At 43.2% G+C, this 21,526-nt stretch overlaps 4 protein-coding genes across 5 annotated transcripts; all 4 read left to right on the top strand.

The window, feature by feature from the left end:
* The first annotated feature begins 113 nt into the window (after positions 1–113).
* LOC135500337 (meprin A subunit beta-like) lies at positions 114–5,904 on the top strand. Its single transcript, XM_064791741.1, has 13 exons — positions 114–202; positions 562–583; positions 944–982; positions 1,325–1,365; positions 1,600–1,687; positions 2,088–2,205; positions 2,818–3,026; positions 3,329–3,562; positions 4,043–4,102; positions 4,372–4,530; positions 4,661–4,793; positions 4,904–5,024; positions 5,487–5,904. Exons 1-13 carry the CDS (start codon positions 155–157, stop codon positions 5,610–5,612), a joined length of 1,398 nt encoding a protein of 465 aa, XP_064647811.1. The 5' UTR covers positions 114–154; the 3' UTR covers positions 5,613–5,904.
* A 2,728-nt stretch (positions 5,905–8,632) lies between these two features.
* On the top strand, positions 8,633–12,954 carry LOC135500627 (uncharacterized). Its single transcript, XM_064792179.1, has 3 exons — positions 8,633–8,802; positions 9,682–9,981; positions 10,680–12,954. Exons 1-3 carry the CDS (start codon positions 8,730–8,732, stop codon positions 10,754–10,756), a joined length of 450 nt encoding a protein of 149 aa, XP_064648249.1. The 5' UTR covers positions 8,633–8,729; the 3' UTR covers positions 10,757–12,954.
* A 565-nt stretch (positions 12,955–13,519) lies between these two features.
* Positions 13,520–15,677, top strand: LOC135500736 (uncharacterized). The gene is made up of 5 exons (XM_064792373.1): positions 13,520–13,725; positions 14,178–14,230; positions 14,505–14,623; positions 14,758–14,910; positions 15,144–15,677. Exons 1-5 carry the CDS (start codon positions 13,675–13,677, stop codon positions 15,320–15,322), a joined length of 555 nt encoding a protein of 184 aa, XP_064648443.1. The 5' UTR covers positions 13,520–13,674; the 3' UTR covers positions 15,323–15,677.
* A 464-nt stretch (positions 15,678–16,141) lies between these two features.
* On the top strand, positions 16,142–21,526 carry LOC135500667 (uncharacterized). 2 transcript variants are annotated; one of them, XM_064792268.1, is made up of 3 exons: positions 16,142–16,455; positions 16,878–17,119; positions 19,037–21,526. In XM_064792268.1, the coding sequence occupies exons 2-3, from the start codon at positions 17,020–17,022 to the stop codon at positions 20,488–20,490; spliced, it is 1,554 nt and encodes a 517-aa protein (XP_064648338.1). In that variant the 5' UTR covers positions 16,142–16,455; positions 16,878–17,019; the 3' UTR covers positions 20,491–21,526. The 2 variants fall into 2 exon arrangements, with proteins under 2 accessions (XP_064648338.1, XP_064648339.1); XM_064792269.1 differs by lacking the exons at positions 16,142–16,455; positions 16,878–17,119 and adding an exon at positions 17,568–17,741.

Below are 21,526 nucleotides of genomic sequence, written 5' to 3'. Positions count from 1 at the left end.
TTGCTGTAGCGTCCAATACTCTCATAACTATCAATCATAATACATTGATAGGTTTATTTATCCCGTCAAATGACATCGTGTGAAATAGGAAGGCGGTCAACAATCATTCCATCTCATTCACATCATTATTTTGGAGGACGCTGAGCTGATAACTATGTGGCTGTTGTGCGCTTTCGGCTTGTTTCTGTTGACGACTATTGAGGTAAGGATGATGATAGGTGAGATACGGCCAGGGGTCAGGCCCGGGGGGGGGGGGGGTCGGGTGTTCTAAGTCGTTGCCTGGGCCTGTAAGTTTACCAACTAATCCTCTGCGCCATCGACGCCAGTCACGGCGAAAGCGGAATTGTATCTGCTGCTTTCTCGGTGAATGGGGCCTATTACTACAACATGATGTAAGGTAAAGTCATACAGTTATAACCCCCATACAATTGTAGCCCCTTCAGTGTAGAAATCAACTGTTAGAACACATTATAAATGCGCACTGACAGCTAGACACTGCAAAATCACTCTATCTAAACTATGCGATTTCAGCTTTCAATTAATGCTCACGTTTCTTTTCAGTGTGGACCAGTGAAGAAAAAGGGTAATGTTTTTCACGGTTAGGGAAGCAGTCTTGTACCATACTGTGTGTCCCTGAGCATGACGCATAACTATGCGCTTGCTTCTGTCAAAGCAAGGGTATAAATGGGTACCGGTCAGAATCAATTGGCTGACTCGGTATGCCGTATATCAGACTATAAACGATTTAATCTTTTTAAATAGATGTCAATATAATACATGGTAATAAACCATTGAATGAAGCGTCTGTGATTAATGATATTACAGCGTCACAGACCCAAATTGCCACAATAATCACAAGTCATCATGTGCTCAATCGTGATAAGTCTCCAATTGACCTTGGTGAAGCGTTATCTCAGGCTGGTTTCTTGCTATTCTCTTTTAGTCCACATCCCAAGAGTGCCATCGCCTGAAGAGCAAGCAGGTTGGTACTACCAATGACCATCGATTAGATTATCTCTAATACATGCCGTCATTCGGCAATGTTCGCGCGTCCTAATTTATGCTCGAAGGTGTTCGGGAAAACTGCATGCTCGGCTGTATATGATATGTTGCTGGCGGTCGGGTATTTACCAGAGCAGTAATTGTCAATCACCTATATATCAATAACCATTGTGAAAAATACCGAGAAATAAATAAGTTTAGCGTGCAATCTCGTCGGCGATCACGTCGAATTTGGCGACGAACATGATGATGTTGTTCTTCCCTGGAAAGGTCTAGTGCGATTTCATTGGTATATATAAAACTTGAGACCGATTTCTTACAGGTTTGGATGAAGGGGACATGGATATCCAGCCAACGTGGTCGGTAAGAATGTGTATTCATCTCCAGGACTTACAGACTAAAGTATCTATGTACTCGTGTGGAGCCTGGCCATTTCCAATCATGCCCCATACATTTACGATTAAAATATTCGGCGGATTCCAAGTGAAACCTTAATCGCGTCCGAATGAAAAAAGCTGAAATATTTTCCCTTTGAAAAGAATCTGAATGATTTGTACAGGTTCTCGGACCTAACATTTGTAACTTCTATTTGTTTAGTTCCGTAGTGCCATAAAGGAGGAGAGATACCGCTGGCCGAACGGAATCGTCCCTTACGAGTTCAGTGAGAAAGCCCTTGCCACATTCAGTGAGTATCACATAATTTCTTAGTGTAAAATCACGGATCGGTTTCACATTAGGGGCAATGAAAACTCCTTGATATTTAAAAGGCTTCAGAGTGGTCCAAGGAAAGTTTTTCTTTGAAGTCATCTGACGAAACTTTCCGGATTGAGAACTCTAATTAATTTTATTTTCTTGGACAGATACAGGTATGGGTTTTCTCAGTCTTGACATTGTCACAAACTAACCTCAAAAGAATATCTCCTCATACCACCGCCGTACCACTTTGTGTCGTTCTACATGTAGCTGTCGTAGAAAACTCCCTGAATCTCCCTGGTTTCTTTGCTTCCGCGCTGTTGATCTGAGTTTTGTGTAAAACCCTGATGCATCTTTTTCTCACCAAAAGAGCTGATTGCTTCATTTTGCAGCTGATGAACAGAAGCGTAATCTTACCCTGGCGATGGGGGAATACCATAAACACACTTGTATCCGATTTGTGCCGCACACGGATGAGGCCAACTATATCATCATCTCAACTGGAAAGGGGTTTGTACATTAGAAATAAAGGTCTTTGAGCTTTTGAAAAACCTATAAATATGTTTTTTTCGGCCAACACAAATCAATATGCACCCCTCGGAGGTTTTTTGTATAATGAAACAACCGTAATGACATTTCAATGGGGTTACAAAGAAAACCGTGTCAAGCTGTCGTTCAGCCTCCCCAAACAATGAGCTGGAGACACTCTAAGAAACGGAAATATCAAGAACATTTCATCAGAACGTCGGTTCTTTTGTGTGAGTAGCCCATTATATAGCTTCGATCCGGTACGCTGTACATCGAGCCTTTGTGCAGTGCTACCTCGAAAAAAAGCCAGGAATTCCAGCCCAAACGCATCAGTCTTAGCTTAAGCCATGATGAAAAACAGGAAAACCCCTCTGTGTAAAAATTGTTTGACGTCACAAGGCTAGCCAACCAATCAGGTCAATTGTTTCGTCAACCAATCATTTTTGCAATAGGCCCCTCGCACTTCGTCCCTTTTTATGCTTCGTCTCTTTTGGGGACGAAGCATAAAAGTCCCTTTTGGGGACGAAGCATAAAAGGGGACGAAGTATTGGTCTATTGTGGGAGCTCCTTGTATCATCAGAATGGTATTTTTAGGTGTTCGTCCAATGTTGGCATGATGAAGCGCTACACTTATCCCGGGGAGACTCCCAAGCCGTTCGGCCAGCGCCTATCCCTTGCTGAAGGCTGCTTTAACAAGGGCACCCTGATGCACGAGATGATGCATGGGCTTGGATTCTATCACGAACAGAGCCGCTGGGACAGGGATGATTATGTCATCATCAAGCCCGAATATATTGTACAAGGTAAAGCACAACTACGCAGTGTACGTGTAAATTGTTTCCTGAATCTCTCACTAGAGAGCGGATCACCTATTGCGTGGGGACTATTGGGCCAAGATGATACCTCTGCTTGCCAACATGCGCCGCCACTTGCAGTGTCACTCTGATGCTGATCTCTATTGAATGCTGATTAATAACAGCAATCTTAATCGCTTTCTTTCACTTGTCGATCTTGAATCAATACTTTAATTTTAGACACTTCTGTAGTCTACCTCTCATACATGCACCTGAGATATAAAGATAACCTATTTCAATCCTTTATCAAGGAAAGCTTCCGCAGTTCCGCATCTACAAGGAAGAGCGGGCATACAAGGAGCTGGGTGCCCCGTACGACTACAGCAGCATCATGCACTATCCACCCAGCTCCTTCAGCCGTTACGAGGACGAGGCAACCATCGTCCCGATCAAACCCGGCGCCGAGATCGGCCAGAGGAGAGGATTCTCTGATATTGATATCTGGAAGATCAATCGACTTTATAACTGCCCAGGATCTCAAGGTGGTAAGATGACATTCATTGTTTTTACCTTAATAGCCCTAGTGCCTCATGCACTGCTTTATCTCATCTCATCTCCTGATATACGACCGCTTTTGTACGGCTTCTATTTCTCAGTGATTTGGAGTGCGCTGGCTAGGTGGCATTCGGCACACGACATGTCCATGCTAGCTCCATTGTCGTCTTTGAACAATGGGCAGGCTCCACAACAGTACGAAGAGGTTCCAACGACGAAGTGTGTATTTTATCGTCGAGGGAGAGCTCTCGGGTTCCTCATGCTACTTTTCGTAAGGCCTGCAAAACCCTGCCTATTAATGTTACACTCTACCTACTGACATGAGTGTGGAAATGAGCAATGATAACACTTCCTTTTAAATAACATCACTGAAAAACAATTGTAACTTTCTAGATTAAATAAAGTTAAACTTCCACTCTTTGGCTCTTTTCCTTTCATTAATTTTTCTCTTGTTTTTTATTTTCCAACAGTTACACTACCACCAGAGGTCTACACTACCCCAGCAAAGCCAGGTGTGGATGTCAAACCTTGTAAGTAACTTTGATTCATTTTGAACTGCCGGTGATGATTTAATAACGCAGGTGTCTTTCATTAAATGAATGTACTCTAATTACCCCTTTCAAAATAACAGAAAGTTAACCTTAATAAAAATGAATAGAAAATTAATCCAATCCTGATTATGACTTGTAACCAATCTACGGGCGTTTTGCGTGTCCATCCTTGTGAAAGGAGGAGACTTTAGGATTGATGTTCACCGCTGGCCGAGGGACTTGCAATAACCCTTATCCTAATCTTCCAGCCATGCCCGGCCACTTGATTGACTATTTCTACTGCAACTTCGACTACCTTACCAGCTGTGGAATGAGAGACACGTTCGACTCAGACTTCGACTGGAAGAGGGAGGACCGGCCTACCCTCTCAAAGGACACCGGGCCAGACACAGACAAGTCCGGGGACGGTACTTCTTTAAAGTTTTACTCTTAAGCCACCATGTGTATTCCAAACACCTAATCTTGTCCTCTCGACCTTTCATTTCTTTTCCATTTGAGACTGTTTGCCAGTTGTCAAGCGTTCACTTCTTTCGACAGGATACTATCTTTACGCCGAGACCACGAACAGGAAGCCAGGCGAGAAGGCCATCGTCATCATGCCGTATACGCAGCCAGTCAAACGGGGCTGCCTAAAGTTCTGGTACAACATGAACGGGGAGACCATGGGAAGGTAACGTATCTATTTGTAAAAACAACACATTTATTTGACAAGTGAAATTTCAAAAACAAGTTTCCACTCAATCCTTGGTTTATTTTGATATCTTCCTTGTTGTTTTGAAGGTTCCGCATCTATACCCGCGACTACCTTGGTCACGAGAAGGAGGTGTTCAGCTTGAGCGGCGATCAGGGCAACCACTGGACACGATCCATCAAGTTTATATCCAATGATACACCATTTGAGGTGAGTCGGACATAGCCGATGTTGTCAATGAAATTGAAGTGACCAGTATACATGTATATGCATCCTCTGAAGTTGGACCTGCCTGTAAACTTTGTCTGAAGTTCAACATATAAAAGAGGTTCTAAAATTGACAGGGTTACCTGTAACGCGAGCTTTTGGGCACCGCCAGACTGTCGCGACACTGAGCGGGGTATAAGTGCGCCAACGATGGGTCGCGCGGAGATGAATGCGCGGCGGTCCAACGGATTCGCCAGCTGCGGCGCACTGAGGGATTGATTTAATCCGCTGATGATGCTTTGCAGCTCCACCCATAGTCTCACCTAGGAAACCCCCCCCCTCCCCCCCCCCCCGCTATTCCAGGCAGAAACAGGGGTGCAAACTGTACACAATTTGACGGACGAAACGTAATAAAGAGAAATGCCATTCAATGGTGTATTTAAATGAAAATGTTTCGTTTAACAGATCGTGTTTGAATATGAAGTGACTGATACCCTTGGTCTTGGAGACATGGCAATCGATGAAGTGACCCTTTCCACCAGTCTCTCAGAAACCATGTCTTGTGAGCGATATGGAGAGCTCTTTGAATAATCCGCTATCACGATTACACTGACTGGATTTGGAGGCGACTATTGGGTAGATTGGGGGTGACTTTGAACTGTAGTCAGTCGGAAAGCACTTGGCAACCATCGCCAATTTTGAGGTCCTACAACGCTTCCTTACTGAGCCGCCTGCCATGTGTGTGATCGCTGCCGAGGTCAAGCTTAATGGCAAAGGTCCAACCACAACTCAAAGGCACCCCAATTTACGAAAACACTGTAAACATTGTAAACACTGGTTGAAGGTGAATTATAGAATTATAGTATTATAGAATAAACTTCGATGTTAATCAAAAGTTTCTGTCGTTGTCTTTTCCTCAGTCATTCACCGATTTCAGAAAGCAAAACTGAAAGGAACCCACAATAGAGCCTTCATTTTGGGGGTTGGTTCCGGAAGAGTCTTTTTAAGACTCTGCTTTCCGGATACCTCTGCTCGCGGACACGATTGCAGACCGTGGCCAGAGAAGGCAATGGACAGTGAATGTGATATCACTATCATAAATAGATTAGATACCTGCATGGTTTAAAGAGCCAGTAACCCGTTTCCTTCTCCTTGTTAAAGAGAATGGCTCATTTACGACTTTCTTTCAGCCAGGCGATGGACTGGTAGGTATTGCTTTACTTTAAAAAGTACGTGCTTACCAGAAGTTTTAAGGTAGCAGGAAGGGGTGGGCGTTTGTGGTTTCTGAGTGTGACGGGGTATTGGGGTGTCTGTAGACTGTGCTTTAAGAGATACTAGGCATGGTGCCAGACTAGGCATGGTGCCAGTCTCTCTTAAAGCACAGTCAACAGACAACCACTCAGTCCCGAGCTTCGCGCGATATGGACCATCCTGGGAAAACTCAATGAGGAAGGTATGCTCATTAGCATAATCTATTATTAGCCCCTGCTCGAGGTAATCTTGCGCAGTGTTGCTTTTGCCCACATACATCGTGCTTGAAAACGTCTCGTACAAAGAAATTTCTGGCTGCGTGAGACTACTGATTGCAGAGACTGTGACGTAGGCATATATTTTTTACAATTAAAAATGCTCTCAAAAGACGATATGGAATGATCATTTATTAACATTTCCTGAACTATATACCTTCTAATTATCACTTTGCATAAATAGGTCGGCGTTAAGTCGCGTGCTTTTCTTTCCTCATGACAATATACAGCAAAATAGTTACAACCCCATAATCGCGCTATAGGTCCATAATGAGATCACGGTGACCCCGTTATAAATGTTTTGCCAGCTTCGCTATTTTGCCGCTACGCGGCGCGTTGGGTCCTTGCGTCTAGTCGAGAAGAAACTACGCAATAGAAGTATAAAAATAGCATTTTGAGGGGTGGAGTTGCCGCCGTTAGGCTGCGCATATTCTTTTCATGCCAGTATAGGACTCCCATATAACCCTCAAACAAGAGACTTCGATGAAGAGTGCCTTGTTTGTTTTGTGTTGCCTAGGTAAATCTATGCAATACCTGTGTATCCACCCTGTTAATGTCCAAAAACTACATGTAAATCGCGGAATAATCCCGGACGACTGATCAAAAGTGCAGCTATTAGAGCAAATGTTTACGTCAAAACGTGCCTGATATCATCCACAGAAAATGCTAAGGTGATTAATCTGTTCTTGAAAGAAGACAGTAAGCCAAACATGATGTATTGTCAATGAGAACCATCAAGTGATCCAAATGTTGGAGCTGGCCAACTTGACCTCCTATCTCTGTCATGACACGTTCTAGTTTGACATTGACAGTGGGAGTCTATATTTGCTATCACTTAAAGTCGAATGGTCTGTTTTACCAGTACCAATATTCAACATCAAATCTGGCTGATCGCCTAAATAAAACCAACGAAAATAAAGCAGACAACTAAAAGTTTGATGATTAAGAGTAAATTGTAATGCATTTGGCAAATCTCCTATGAACTCGTCCAGACAAACCACAACATACTCACTTCCTAGAAGGACATTCTTACAATTGTCCTCCCACCAATGTTTCATTGTCCACGTCATTTCCAAGGTATGTTTTTGGATGAGTTGCTCTCAGATGAAAAAGTCTGGTACGTTTGTCTAACGCTTAATCATACTGTTTGCACATCTCTGTGTTTTCAGTTGTTGGGTAGCAACTATTGTCGTCCATTTTTTCAGATGTTGCTTGACGGTATAGTTGTCTCACTCGACGGCGTATAGGGCGTGCATGGTCGAGATCAGTTCTATATATCTTGTCAATAGGCAACTGGGGGCTACTCATGCAATTGCAGAGCCAAATCGCTCGCTTGCTTGATTCCCCCGACAACCAAACCCCGGTAGAAATACCATCACCTCAGGTGGAAAGTATTCTGCCGGCAAAGAGGCCCAAACCCGCTTCAGGGCAGAACATGTACAGGGAATAAACGACTTGCGCGGACCATCTGGTCACGAAGCATTTCCCCGCGCACGGCTTGAAGAGTTTGCATCCCAGCAGGCGCGCCTGAGGGCATCCACTACGCCGACCCGGACTCTGTACGGACGGAGTCAGATACTTCCGATGGTTCAGAATGGCTCGGATATTCAGCGGATGAGAATAGGACTTTATCATCTCGCCATCGCCTTTTTTTTAAACACCGTGCAGATATCTCCCCGGAACGGCAAACACTTGTTCGAAATAGATTATGATTAAAAAAACATGAGAATTTGCTTTTAAATCGTCAATATTTTCGCATGAGAAATTGATGGTGTATCATGGGCGTTTTCAAATACTTGGTAAATGATTGTCGGCTTCGAAATGAACACTGAGTAAACAAGCACTCCCGTCATGAAGATGACAATACCAAAATTTGATTCGGTTCTGTAGTGTTTATTCGCTGTTATTATGAGCAATTCGATTTCGAAATCAGATATGGAATTTGCATAAAGCGGACTGCAGATCTTGCAGCAACCAATCCGGGAATGCCGCAGCGCATGGAAAGGCTCTTCTGATTGGCTGACATCTGTTTGGCTATAGGTGGTCACCACGGCAATGCTAGGGTCGCTTTGTCCAGGGCCCGATAAAGGATAGAGTAGGATTTGGTTGAAACCAGTCGACGAAGAAATCACTTGATATTCCCCAACGAAATACAGTACGAAATTCGTAGACCATCGCCAGGATGAAGACGGTTTCAATTCTTGTTTTATTGGCAATCGCGTCGGCACAAGTACTAACAACATTGGCAGCTATTCGTAAGTAGATTGCATTCGATACCAAGGTCTCAATCACATTGGAGCAAATACCCGCTACATGTAACTTTCCGAAATCAACTGAAGATGAATAATTGTGAGTTTCCTTCACCAACTACGATTACAAATTCCGAGTTCTTAATAATTTCTAACGTGTGACATAATAAATGCTTGGTCAATAATTTGTCTAATTAAATTGTAACTCGTGAGTGCTAGGGGAACTCACTTTTGTGCAGGTCTTACTCTGACATGTCTGAAGATCCTCCTAATCCTGTGAATGAATTTGTTTATGTTATGCTTGTCTTTCGTCTAATCAAAATCACTGTTCATGTACTTGACACTCAGCTAATGATCGGCCTATTGATCACGCTTTAATAGCACAACATCTGACAGCTTTTGTGAATTTTCAGTTGCAGTTCAGATGATGAACTTGCATATCATTTGAAAAATGTACCGACTTAAAATTGGTCAGTTGGCCAATTTCCTAGAAAAAATGATAATTTCCCGTCTACCCTTAGTTGTTGCAAATTCACAAAAAAATTCCACGATTCCACGATTCCACGATTCCACGACCAATTTTTTTACTGTGTTTCTGGCAATTTCAAGTGCTGAATGAATGGATTTCCCTGGACCCATGCAGTCGAATGTGTGGACCTGACTGCCCTAAGGAACGCCGTTATACATAGGTGCTCACTTCGTTCTCTTTGCCAGAACTAACTTGCCAAATACTCTACCACTGGCCGAAGACGGAGGCTCATTCCGCAAGAGGTTTATTGACTGGAAACAAGACCTCCAAGTTGATCGAACGTTAAAAAAGAAGAAGAAGAATATCACACTATGATGATCGACCCGCTTTTATTTTCGAGTGTTCTTTTTTTACAGCTGTGGTCACAGCTAAACAAGGCAGCACATTAAAACCGGCCATAGGCGCCACTGTGGAACTGCAGTGTACGGGTGGAACCGCCCCTTACTCGTGGTTCAAGGATGATTCCACGACCAAATTGGCCGATGGAGGAGTAGTTTCGGGATCAGCCACAATCACCCTGAAGCTGACCAAAATTACCAAAGCCGATTACGGAAAATACAAATGCACCGCGAAGGAAGGAACTAGTTTGAATGTGGAATTAGAGGACCCAACAGAGCCAATAACTGCAACAACTCCAACAACTGCAACAACTCCAAGTAAGTCTTCATAAACACGACAAGAAAGTGAGGAAATGCACTATTGCGAGTTTTGCTTGCGATTAGGTTGTACTCGTTATTATTTGTACATTGTACCTTCTGGTGTAACGAGACTTTGACCTTAGCAGCCCTGCGACAGTGACTAAATTTTGTTTGATCTGATTTGCATATAAGTCATGTCGTTATTTTTAAAACGCAAGTGCAGGTTCTGGTCGGTCGAAGGTGGCGAAAAAGAGGACTGGCCATGGTCGTAATCTTGGGGAAAATTCAGTTGGTAAATGACCGTGTTTTTTAACACAAACATCTGTACCAAAGGTACGGACAAAAATGTGAAAAAAGAAGCATGAAATGCACCATTTAGAGATTCTGAAACACGGCCGCCAAGCCCCGCCATTGGTAAGGGTTGCTTAGTGATACTAGCACCGTTTACAGAGCGTACTTTTGCTACGGAGCAAATGCTAGCAATCCTCTCATTCGGAGAATGTCCGAAATAATGTTGGTAGTACAATATGTGTGAGGTAAGTCGTATCCAATCAAAAGCGTTAAATTCTGCGTCGCCGGCGTACTCATTTGAAATTAACCAATCCTGGGGGCCCTATTGGAGTTCTTTGCTTTTGAAATGGCAGCAGGCAGCAAGACGCTATCTATCTGCAATCTGTTAATTACTTAATAACTCCAAATTACTGTATTATTTTCAGAAAGTGGAGCCACCCACCTGTCAGGCCTGCCCCTCGTCGTGATGATGCTCGCCTTCGTCGCAAGACTGTATTTCTAAGAGAATCGAGATAGAGACTCAGTGTTGTGACGGTATCCTCGATTATGTTGATCACCCAAAGTTTACCTTTTAAAGGCACCCATGTATATTTAAACCCATGCACCAATCATGCACCCATCATGACAAAATGAAACAACACCTGACATGCGGGAGAGGTATAAAACACTGCACTTCGAATGACGTTTAGCACAATTTTGTCGGGAGATGTTACTGGCAAATCTAACGAAGTCAAACTCGTGTCTGATATTTTCTGAAGAATTTGTTGAATTTTTGTGCTTTTACAACAACCTTCATTTTTTGCATTGTTGATCAATTTTTTTATTTTTGAACAAATTCATTACATATAAAACGAAACTAATGAACACAATAACTTGTACACCAGTAACAGCACTGTCCAGAGCTCAAGCAGAAACGTAAAGAAAATTTGTCATCAAAATTTCATTAAATTTTTTAAATATCATGTCTTAAGTTGGTACCCGATCCGATTGTTGTGGCTCCACACTATGGCAAGCTAAGCCTATGACATCCTTATAGGATCGAGGTTAACAAGCACTGAGTGTGACCATACTTTTGTTTCATTTTTACCTCCGTGGCATAAAGTTTTTGGTTCAGAAGATATGATTATGAAAACAAACCATTAACGTGATTCCGACAGGTGGTAAACGACTTATATACAACTGGAGGTCCGTGTTCTAAGAAACATTGCGGCGGTTTGCGTAATTGTCGCAATCTTACAAATTTTGTTATAGTATCCTGTATCATCTCATATATTATCCTTATATGTACCTGTTGTATCCTTATATGTATCCTTATATGTACCTGTAGCCCAGATTGTCGAGGATACCGTAACGTTTCCGAAAGGGCGACCCTATTACTCCTACAGCATTGTCGGATTCAAACGCAATATCATTCATTGAAAATTATCTCTACTAAAATCACACACACACGTACACGCGCGCGCACGCGCACACGTCAATCACAGCGTGGGAGTGTAGGGCGACCCCGGTTATTCCTACAAAATGGATAGAAATAAAATCACACCGTAGTTGCTTCAAGGACTCGAAGCCGCAAGTTTAACAACGACGAACAGCGTTCGAAGAATGTATAACGTTGGTGTACTTTATCTTAGACTTTTTTTAAATCACCGATTCCTCATACGACTCTAATGACGATTAAGTATAGGAGATGATTTGCGAGCGTCGTACTCCCGTTTTCGTTGCAGTTGCGAAACCTGCCTACTGTAACTGTTCGTTTTGTAGGAATAACCTGAACTGGTTTTGGCCGACTGGAATCGTACTGAAAGTAATGAACAAGGAGCGAGTAACTTTTCGAGCTTCTTACGTTTTCATGTCAGTCAGAAGCTACATACTTTCACTATGATTATGGTTGTGATGACTTTGGCGTTAAAGGTCTTCGCCGTTCGTTTACTTTGGTGGTCGTTACCAAGAAAAATGACACACACGACTGCCGTAAGGACTTGTCTTGTAGGATTGTCTTACAGTAGGCCTATATGTTCTCGTATAATTGATCACGTGAAACTTATGTAACTGTAATACACACAGATGTTGCATGCATCGTCACTATTGGCGTCGCCTGGTGTTAGATAAGCTCACTCGATTAAGTGAAGATACGGAAAAATACAATGTCCAGACACGGCGTAGGCCATTTAGATTTACGAGTATAGTCAGTATAATACGCTCTTTTCACTTTCAAATGGTCTGTGATATAAAGTCATTTCTTGCTTCCGCCGTTGTTTTGTGCATGAATAAAGTGATTCGCTGATTACCAGGTTTTATACATTTTAAATGACAATGAACCATTTTGGCTGAACATGCGGTCACAAATGCAGTGCACATGTACTTGGGCAGGAGGCGATTTGTCTGAAAATCAATTGACTTTATGAAAGTGACACCAGAGTAGGTATCAGCTTGCTTGTAGATAAATATTATAGAATAACAATTGTACGTGTGGGTGCATACATGTACATGTGTAAATAATGATATCTAGTCCTATAATTATGAATTGTAAAACAAAGAAAAAGTAGGAATACAATATTAATTTTACAACCAGTAAATCCGCCACTAATTCGACCAACTATAATTGTGTATTCAAAATACGTGGTCTTTTAAATTTGTAGCCTAGCACACTTTCTTTCTTGATATTTTTCATGAATGAAATAAACACGCTTGCTTGTCAAATATTGCCTTGTTTCGTCTTTGTCTTCGAGCCCCAATGCACGGTGTTATTTTGGAAACAAGAGGGTGGAGGTCCTCCCCCAGAAAAATCAGGAAATTTCGGTGTCAGATAGGCGTTTTCTTGGTATCTGAGGACCAGAATTAGAAACCTTGAAAGATCATTGCACTTTGACAAAGTGGGGCGCCACATGTGCCACACCTTCTGAATTGTGTGGACATGTTTGAAAGCAAATACCCGTCGCTGTCTTTCATCAGACGTTCGCAGAGCACACGCTTTAAGTTCACACACTTGGATGAACATTCAAATCACCCCAAGTCAATGTTGGGAACTTGTCCACCACAGGTGTGCAAGGGATAGTAGTCCTAGGGCTGATAGTCCGTGTAACAATACCCCGCATTGCTAAATGTTTTGGTTAGGGTTAGCGGTACAATAGATCATGCTGCTTAATTGGTCAAATACAATGCTACCGGACTATGACTCCAGGGGGACTATATCCGCTGTCACACCGGCCCAAGAAACCAGCACGTGGTTTTTGTATTTACTTTCAGCATGTGACGTCACAAAATTGCCATAACAAAAGGTGTAAACAGCAGACGAATTAGCTCAAAGTGTTATGTAACACGCAAAACACAGGTCAAGTCATACAAGGCCTGTGGAAACTCATACACACACAATCAAACCCGAATAGACCTGCGTTTTGTATCGTTTTCCCGTTCGCCAAAATGGCCGTCAACGGTGTCTTTCCAACTTTCATTTTCTTATCATTCCTGTGGGTAGGTACATTTTCTATAGACGTGTACATAGTGGTTGCCTGGTGTGAGCCCGTGCCGTGGATAGGGACTTTGTCTAAAGCGAAGTACTAGGTGATAATCCATCCTTTATTTGTCAACACCACTTGTTCAACAATTTTTCTAACTGATCCCAAAATCTGCCAATAACCAAAGGACGAGATCCGTGGACGAAAGATAATACTCAGTCTGGGGTGTATACACTGAACTATACCATGGAGGTATTATTAAAGCCGAGGCTCCTTGGTGTATGGAGACAAGTAAAAGACCCCACCAAGTGAGAAACATGAGTAGCTTTCAAACAGAGCAGAACTGTGAGAAGTGACCGTCGATTAAGAGCCCTTGGGTCGCTTCCGCAAGTCCATTTCGTCGCTTCATTGCTTGCTCTATCCCCGTCCCTTTGATGGTCTCGCAGTCAATGATATTTCTTTTTTCAGAAAGGAGCACAGGCCTACTGTGGTTACTGTGTGTACAACTATTGGTACTTCTGGTGAGTAAACCTCCCTTTTTCTCTCAAGTCACAGTGGACTAAGATCCCCCCCCCCCCCAGATATGTTGCATTCAGAGTAGTGGAGCCGCCTGGCAGTGGTTCTCGAATGCATGGCACCTGGGCATTTGGGCGGCTCAGATCCGCCCGTCACGTTATCGATATTTGGCGGCCGGAGGCTTTTGAACATTTTATATGTTATATTCATGAAAATGGAGCTCTGGGCCTCCTCTGACGATCCATGTTGTTGCACTTGCCAATCTCTTATCCGTTTCAGGACCGGCCTTGTCTTCTCCATCGTCTTCCTGTGTGTGATCTTGTTGTCATGGTGCTGCTCTTACAAGAACAGGAAGAGACAACGGGTCGCTACAATCTCAGTCAACGGTAATTGTCGACGTAAGTACAGCAGCAATCTCTACCGTATATAGATATTTGCTGACGTCTGCTTCTAAACATTAAGCAGATTCACAATGAAGACCCTTGATGTAAAATCAGCAGGTTTTTTACATGTTTTGCCGTTCAACTTTCAGTTGGCCAACAGGCGAGGCCTTCGATGGCAGGCGCGGGTCCAGCCTATCCAAGTGGCCCCGTGCAACCCCCGCAGCAAATGCCCGTCAAGCCGCCGGATTACTACAATGGTCCCCCACCAGCTTATCCGGCGACTACGAATAACGCTTGGAACGGTAAGTTTTGGGAAAACGCAGGCTGTATTGTTCTGTGAGGAACAGCCACATGTATAGTGGAGTGAAGTCAGAGATGAGCCAATCACGACAGGAGCCCAGAATAATGGTACTTTCACTTCTCATTTCAGTCAATAGTGTCACTGAACACCCATTACATGTACATGTAGTTGATTTATGTTTATCTTACTCGCTCATTTTGACCAAAGGCATCATCATCATCATCATTCTTTCAGGCCCACCACCAGCATATCCCGAGCAGGCCTATCCGATTCCAGGGGGCCAATTCATGCAGGCGAACCCGGCTTACATGCAGCCCATGCCACAACCGATGACCGCCACACCGGACTACCCACAACAGCAGTTCCCGGCCGTGACAGACCCTGCGTATCCACCGTCATCTGCGAGATATTGACGGCAATCTACCAAGGAACGGCTTTTTAAATGTGATTTTAGACTGTTTACGAGAATCTGATGGTGCACCGTGACAAGTACTCGATGCATCTGCGTCTGTGGCTAGGGGCATTTCTGAAGTGCGACTGAATCCCCACTTACTCTCAGAGCATTTCAAAGGAACTATTTTCAAGTGACGGTAACTGTTACGTTGTTGACCACGTGACGATAACGAGAGCATGAATGTTCGAATTTGGCGTTCCGGAAGGGCGGCACCTAAGAATGTTTATCTAACTGTGATATATTTAATAGTATTTTTTATATTAAATGCTAGCGATCCCCTGTTTCATATATATTGCATGATTTTATACGGCTATTCAAACCAATAAATATCAATACAAACTATATCCTTCTTGCCAACTATCTGACCCGTCGACCAATCAGGAGTGTGCGAATTGGACGGAATCGATCAGAGGAATTGATACCAAACATGAGGATGTATTGGTTGTCTCACAGAACACCGCAAGATTGCAGGAACTAACATTATGCATGCCGAACCAGAGGTCTCGAAATCCATTGGCAGATTTCAGACATTTCAGAATCTGGTTCACCCTGTATAGCCCAATGTAGGCCTGATATCTCAATATTTGGCCTTTATACAAGATTATTGATTAAGACTAAAAATCTAGTATATATTGGCCTCTCAGTTATGTTTTATAAGATTATACTTTCACATTAATTATTGGCCTACTCGGAAAGCACAGGCATTACATGTATGCCTCTAGCTAGGCCTTTATAGGCGTTTAACTTCCGTACATTGAAGTTTAATTGAGCAGTACAAAAGTAAAATCGTGACGTATGCCAATGAAGTAACAGGCCTATGCCAGTATGTGACAGTTATAGGCCTATGTGTACGTTGTCAAAACTAAAATTCAATGCATGACAATTTTAGAAAGAGGGCATTCAGGACCTTTTCGTGAAAGGAACCCTTTGGATTGAAGTATCAATATCGGATTGTTGTTCTAGCTTGGCACGCGATCACTGAGACCAACTACTGAACGGATACTATTCGTGAAATGGATTCCACAGATCTGTAGTTAATGTTACAGTAGAAAACATAAATGAAAGGAGATACACTTTTGACAGAACTGCTGGGTAGGTTTTTTTAACAAGTACCTCTTTTTCTTTTAAACATCCCATCATCATTCTTCTGGAATAGATGGATGGTTTAAAGGAAATCGCAGCGCAGTACTTCATTGATGCTTTCAACCTCTCGAGTTACAAACACTGCGGCCCCATCGAACTAAAATGAACACTGTGGCTCGTGTTAAAGTGGTGAACTAGTCCTGGAATTTTGTTCAATGACTGTTGGATAATTTACGGTTATAGTGAGACCAAAATCTAAAGAATGTCCAAAGGGAATCTATTTATCTTTTGGTCTACAACTGGGGACTCAGACCTGTCATGGTCATATGTTACAACAAATGCAGTCTGCCCCTTATTTTTCCAAACAAGACCCTCCCTCTAGTCTATACATGTGCCATTCTTTTGAAACATAATATGTCCGCTTCTTTTAGCCTGGATACTTGAATGAGATATTTCAAGCAAGGTAGAGTGTACATCCAAAATGTGACGAAAGCAAGGACCCAAATCTTTTCAGTGCTCCAATTTATGTGTTCATCGTTTTGATTGGTGGTTTCATCACACGTGACTACTGCCATGATGATGTTGCCAGAGCAACGCGTGGAGGAGACGAAGAAGTTGTCTTTCCTGATGGAGGTACGGCAGAGGTACCAACAATGGATGACAGAAAACAGAGGTAAGGGGCCATCTCGAGACGCATGATAAAAATGTTCAAGCGAGCATCTAAACATCAAATGATGAAATCAATCCACGCGGCGCCGAAGTAATTGACAACTGACCGGAAGTCTCCCCCAATAGACATGTGATTGGCTACACGTTCTGATATCTTCATCGGTGATGCAGAATAAGCACGTCTGATTGGACTAAATGTCCGGAAGTTTACCAAGTCTGCTCTTAGAAATCCCTCATAGGGGGCGTATGGACACCAACCGATCGATTACATGTAACACATGATCTGGCGATGCGCCCGAATTTAGGGGCAAATTCTTAGGCAGACAATTATCAAATATTGAGAAAGCAAATAAACTTTTCATGACAACCTTTGTGCTTTGAGGTTGTCTCCGAAAATTAAATAAGTGTGTATGGTCTCCTGTCGGTCATGTTTGTCCCGGGGTAGGCCCGGTGGAAGCCAAGCCAGGCAGGTCATCAAAACACCTTCACAGCGGGATGGGAGTTCTGGTGCACGCATTGATTTCGTTTAGCTAGTTCTTATTATATTTTATTCGAAGACTGAGGGACGACGAGTCGAAGCTGAGTCTGGATTCTAATGAGTTATTTCTGTTGAAGGGATTTCACAGGTGAGCTTGAATTTTGGTGTAAAATGGAAGTTCCTTCCTCTGGTGAAATTATCCGAAATGGCTCTATCATTTCATAATATATCCATATTCAGGACTTCCGAAAACACCCTTTGGTGAAACTTCCGGTTGTGTGGTCCAATCAGACGTGCTAAATTCTGCACTCACTTTGCAGTCATAAAATTTCAGCCAATCCATGTGAGTTATTTAAGGGGGACTTCCTGTCAGCCTTCCTGAATGTATAGATCAGTTTTAGCAGGCACACGCGCCTGTTATTCATCGAAAGACGAATGAAGGCAAGAATGACGTTTTTGGAGGCAATGACTCCTGTAACAATCATACTGGATCATACTGGATCATACATGTACTTCGAAAAGTTTATTTTTCTAATGCTTCAGAATTCAAACGCATCTTTTTACAACTTGTTGTTCCTACACTTAAAACCGCTTCCACTCCGATGCTGAAACTACTCTCTTACACAAACACCATGCAGCCTTCAATTGGCCAAGCCTAGCGATATAGGAGAAGGCGATCCCAAGGGTCACTAGACGAGCTGTCGAAAATACAAGTAGAGACGTTCAAACAACATTCAATTCGACAAAGCGCTTTATTTTCATTATAAAAAGCTTTGCACTTACAAAAGCAAATAGAGGCATGCGTATACATCGTAAACATTGACAGAAAAACTGCAGGGACATGGATTTACACCACTTTTGCAACCCAACCCTGAGGAAGAATACCTACTTTGTCACGTGTTCGACGCTGGTACAGAGAACATCGAAATGCTTACACCGGCATTTCCATCGCATGCATGGAACAGAAGTCTTCATTTGTCTACATTTCTAACTGATCCCCAAATCTGCCAAATTCGCTATCGAAAGTCTCGTGACCTAGATTTTGTATTTGGTTTTTAGATTACATAGTTTATTTTCTGGGAGGCTAGAATATTCAATCAAAGATTAGTGATGAAAATCGCCAATGTAAACATGAATAATGCACCGGTTGACAATTTGATCAGTAGAAGGTGATTTGTCGATATGTGTTCAACTAGTTATCTTATACTCCCGAGGAAATTCATCCATTCGTTGTCTTAAACATGGTCTTCCAACATCAGGGGTCGGGATGGGGCCGATCCACTGCTCACGGAGTATAGTTTAGTTGATAAAAGTTGTTCACTTCCCCGGGACTTTCTTTATTGAACCGGGATAGCGGCCTCGCCTTTTTCCATGCATACACGGGCCCCTTTTGTTGCTCATGTGACACGACGCCTGCACATACGTCCCTCTTTATCATTTCAGATAGCATGGAGGACCGTCATCAGCGAATCTCCACGATCAAGGTCCTGATCGAAGCTTTCACCGAAAAGATGATCAAGAACAAGAAACGATTTGACAGCAAACTACTCTACAGTATGTTGAAAGAACTGAGTAAACGAACAAAAGTCGATTCTTTGGGCGATATTCAGGAATTTGTCGATAAGACTGAGAAAAAGTTGGCTGCGGGTACGCCTCGGCCGAAAAAGTCAGGTGGGAAATCGCCGACGCCCAGTGTTTACAGTGCGGCAACCATGACGTCAGCACGCGAAAGCAGACGGACCAGCATCGTTCAAAGACCGGAAGCCATCTTGACTTCAAGCGACGCCGAGGAAAACCTGTACAGTTATTTCCAATGGTTTCTGAGTTATCTGCAGTATTTACGAGATTTGAAGAACAATTTCGATCAGCGGATTTTCTACCCGATGTTTCATTTGCAGCAGTCGGAGGCTGCGACGATGGACGAAGAATCCCGCGAAGAAAACGAACAACTCCGAGAGACTCTGTACAAATCCCGAACGATTCTTTCGTCACTCGGAGAAGACTTTCGCGAACTGCTAGAAATGTGTGATGACGAGGAGGCGGGGAATGCTATGAATGGTTTGCTTTATATTGGAGGTAGATGGGAGAGCCTCCTAGCGGACAAAACCGCCATAGACAAGGATTATTTCAGTTTGGAAAGCGAAGCGCTTGTGCAGAACTTTAAATGCAGCGAAAATCTGTTGTCCATTATTCGGTTAGTTCCGGATATTGTAGTAAAGGGGATGAAAGCTGAAACCCTGGTAAAAAAGTGGTGTGCTTTGAACGAGAAACGCAATATGAACATTAGCGACAGACTAGCCAGGATCAAGAAAATTCGAGGCGGACTTTCAAAGCGCTCGGACGATTTGCTGAAGAAGATCAAAGGACAGGAAGGAAAGTTGTCGAAAGAAACGGCTGATTTGGATGGAATGTTAAAACGGGAGGATAGGTGGGACATCTTGAAAGTCCGGTTCGACGAGGCCGAGGAGAAGATACACCACCTCCAGGCCGACCTACGTCATATGGCAGAGGAAAAAGAATCGTTGGCCAAAGCGCTCGTCGCGTCGGCGCGGAAAGATACAAACGACTTTGACAATTTGAAAGTGGAGTACGAGGAGAATCAGGCCCGGTTCCAACGGGTTGAACAGCAGCTAAGCGTTCAGCTATACAAACGAAGTATCATTGAGAGTGACCTTGAAGTAGAAATGGCGGTCAAGCCGAGTTTGCTCCGCCATACCGATCATGTCCAGGATATGTGTGAGGTGATTGAGAAGGAGCTGGAGCTGGCCAAAACTGAGAGGCAGGCTCTGGAGAATCTCCTAGCGCAATTGAAGGACGAAGAGATCCGTCTGCAGGAGAGAGTCGCCCAGAGGCAGCCGTCGATTGCCGTCACGGAGGCTTCGTCAGAGGGCACGTGACGCCCATCACGAATATCGAAGACTCAAACTAATTCCCAGATCCGCTATTAACTGGTAACTCCACGCGAGAACACACATGGATACGACATACACTATAACATACAATGTTTGGATACAATGTCGCCAGTACATCCACGTGTGTGTGCGTGTGCCGTGTTGATCAATTAATCTCCGTACAGCGGCGGCCTGCACCTGTTCGGAGTGTGTCTCAACCTTGTGTTTTGCATATGGCGCCGCCTGGGGTTAGAATTGAGAAATAGATTAAACTCGCCCCAAGTAATTAGGTGTGAACGAACGGCGTACCGTGATGGAAACCATCTGAAAATGTTAATGATCCCAAAATGTAAAGGTTGTTCGCTCCTAAGATAAACATCCCAAGAGTAGGATAAAATAAACAGTATATTATAGTATTTTAAAGAAAATCACGTGATCTAGACCATACAGAGCATTCTCCAAGCGTCGTCAACGGTAACCATCGTTGCCAAGTCTCACTCGACCTACTGGACATCTATGTGACAATTTCAGCGGGTGCATGTAAATTAGACATTTGGCCCGGGAGATTGCATACAGAGATGTATCCCAGTATCAAAGCAATTCGCAGGTACCTGCTGTTCATTCCCAGTAGAAGGTTCTATACACCGAAACGTCGGACAGATTATATTACATTGTGATGCTTGTTTACTTATTTCAACATGTATCCCAGTATCCCACATCAAATAGAGACATGGCACACCCTGTAGGAACATAACGCATCACTATGTAGGGAGAGGCCACATCCAAATCAGACAGAACACGCCGAGAAGAGGCACGACACCCAGTAGAGACATGGCACATCCAGCAAAGACATGGTACAAAATTAACTGAACTTTGGAGGGACATATGACCGACTCTGATATTTAAGGTTGAGGACGGAGATGAATAGACAGTATCGGAAGCCATCACAACCCAATTCCAGCATTCTGGTTGTGACATTGTCCTCGAAATACCTCTTATAATCCGATTTGTAAATGTTTTGTCAAAGACAAGTAAAACTTTC

Source organism: Lineus longissimus, chromosome 16, assembly GCF_910592395.1.
Source record: "Lineus longissimus chromosome 16, tnLinLong1.2, whole genome shotgun sequence".
In the NCBI taxonomy this organism is placed as follows: domain Eukaryota; kingdom Metazoa; phylum Nemertea; class Pilidiophora; order Heteronemertea; family Lineidae; genus Lineus; species Lineus longissimus.
Note: the sequence above shows the minus strand (reverse complement) of the source record. Positions and strands in the feature narration are given on the sequence as shown.

Coding starts and splice junctions, on each gene's coding strand:
- LOC135500337 (XM_064791741.1), top strand. CDS start 155: ATGTGGCTGTTGTGCGCTTTCGGCTTGTTTCTGTTGACGACTATTGAG. Junction 2,206..2,817: donor ATCATCTCAACTGGAAAGGG/GTTTGTACATTA, acceptor TGGTATTTTTAG/GTGTTCGTCCAATGTTGGCA. Junction 3,563..4,042: donor CTGCCCAGGATCTCAAGGTG/GTAAGATGACAT, acceptor ATTTTCCAACAG/TTACACTACCACCAGAGGTC.
- LOC135500627 (XM_064792179.1), top strand. CDS start 8,730: ATGAAGACGGTTTCAATTCTTGTTTTATTGGCAATCGCGTCGGCACAA. Junction 8,803..9,681: donor AACAACATTGGCAGCTATTC/GTAAGTAGATTG, acceptor CTTTTTTTACAG/CTGTGGTCACAGCTAAACAA. Junction 9,982..10,679: donor AACAACTGCAACAACTCCAA/GTAAGTCTTCAT, acceptor TATTATTTTCAG/AAAGTGGAGCCACCCACCTG.
- LOC135500736 (XM_064792373.1), top strand. CDS start 13,675: ATGGCCGTCAACGGTGTCTTTCCAACTTTCATTTTCTTATCATTCCTG. Junction 13,726..14,177: donor TTTTCTTATCATTCCTGTGG/GTAGGTACATTT, acceptor TTCTTTTTTCAG/AAAGGAGCACAGGCCTACTG. Junction 14,231..14,504: donor TACAACTATTGGTACTTCTG/GTGAGTAAACCT, acceptor TATCCGTTTCAG/GACCGGCCTTGTCTTCTCCA.
- LOC135500667 (XM_064792268.1), top strand. CDS start 17,020: ATGATGATGTTGCCAGAGCAACGCGTGGAGGAGACGAAGAAGTTGTCT. Junction 17,120..19,036: donor ATGGATGACAGAAAACAGAG/GTAAGGGGCCAT, acceptor TTATCATTTCAG/ATAGCATGGAGGACCGTCAT.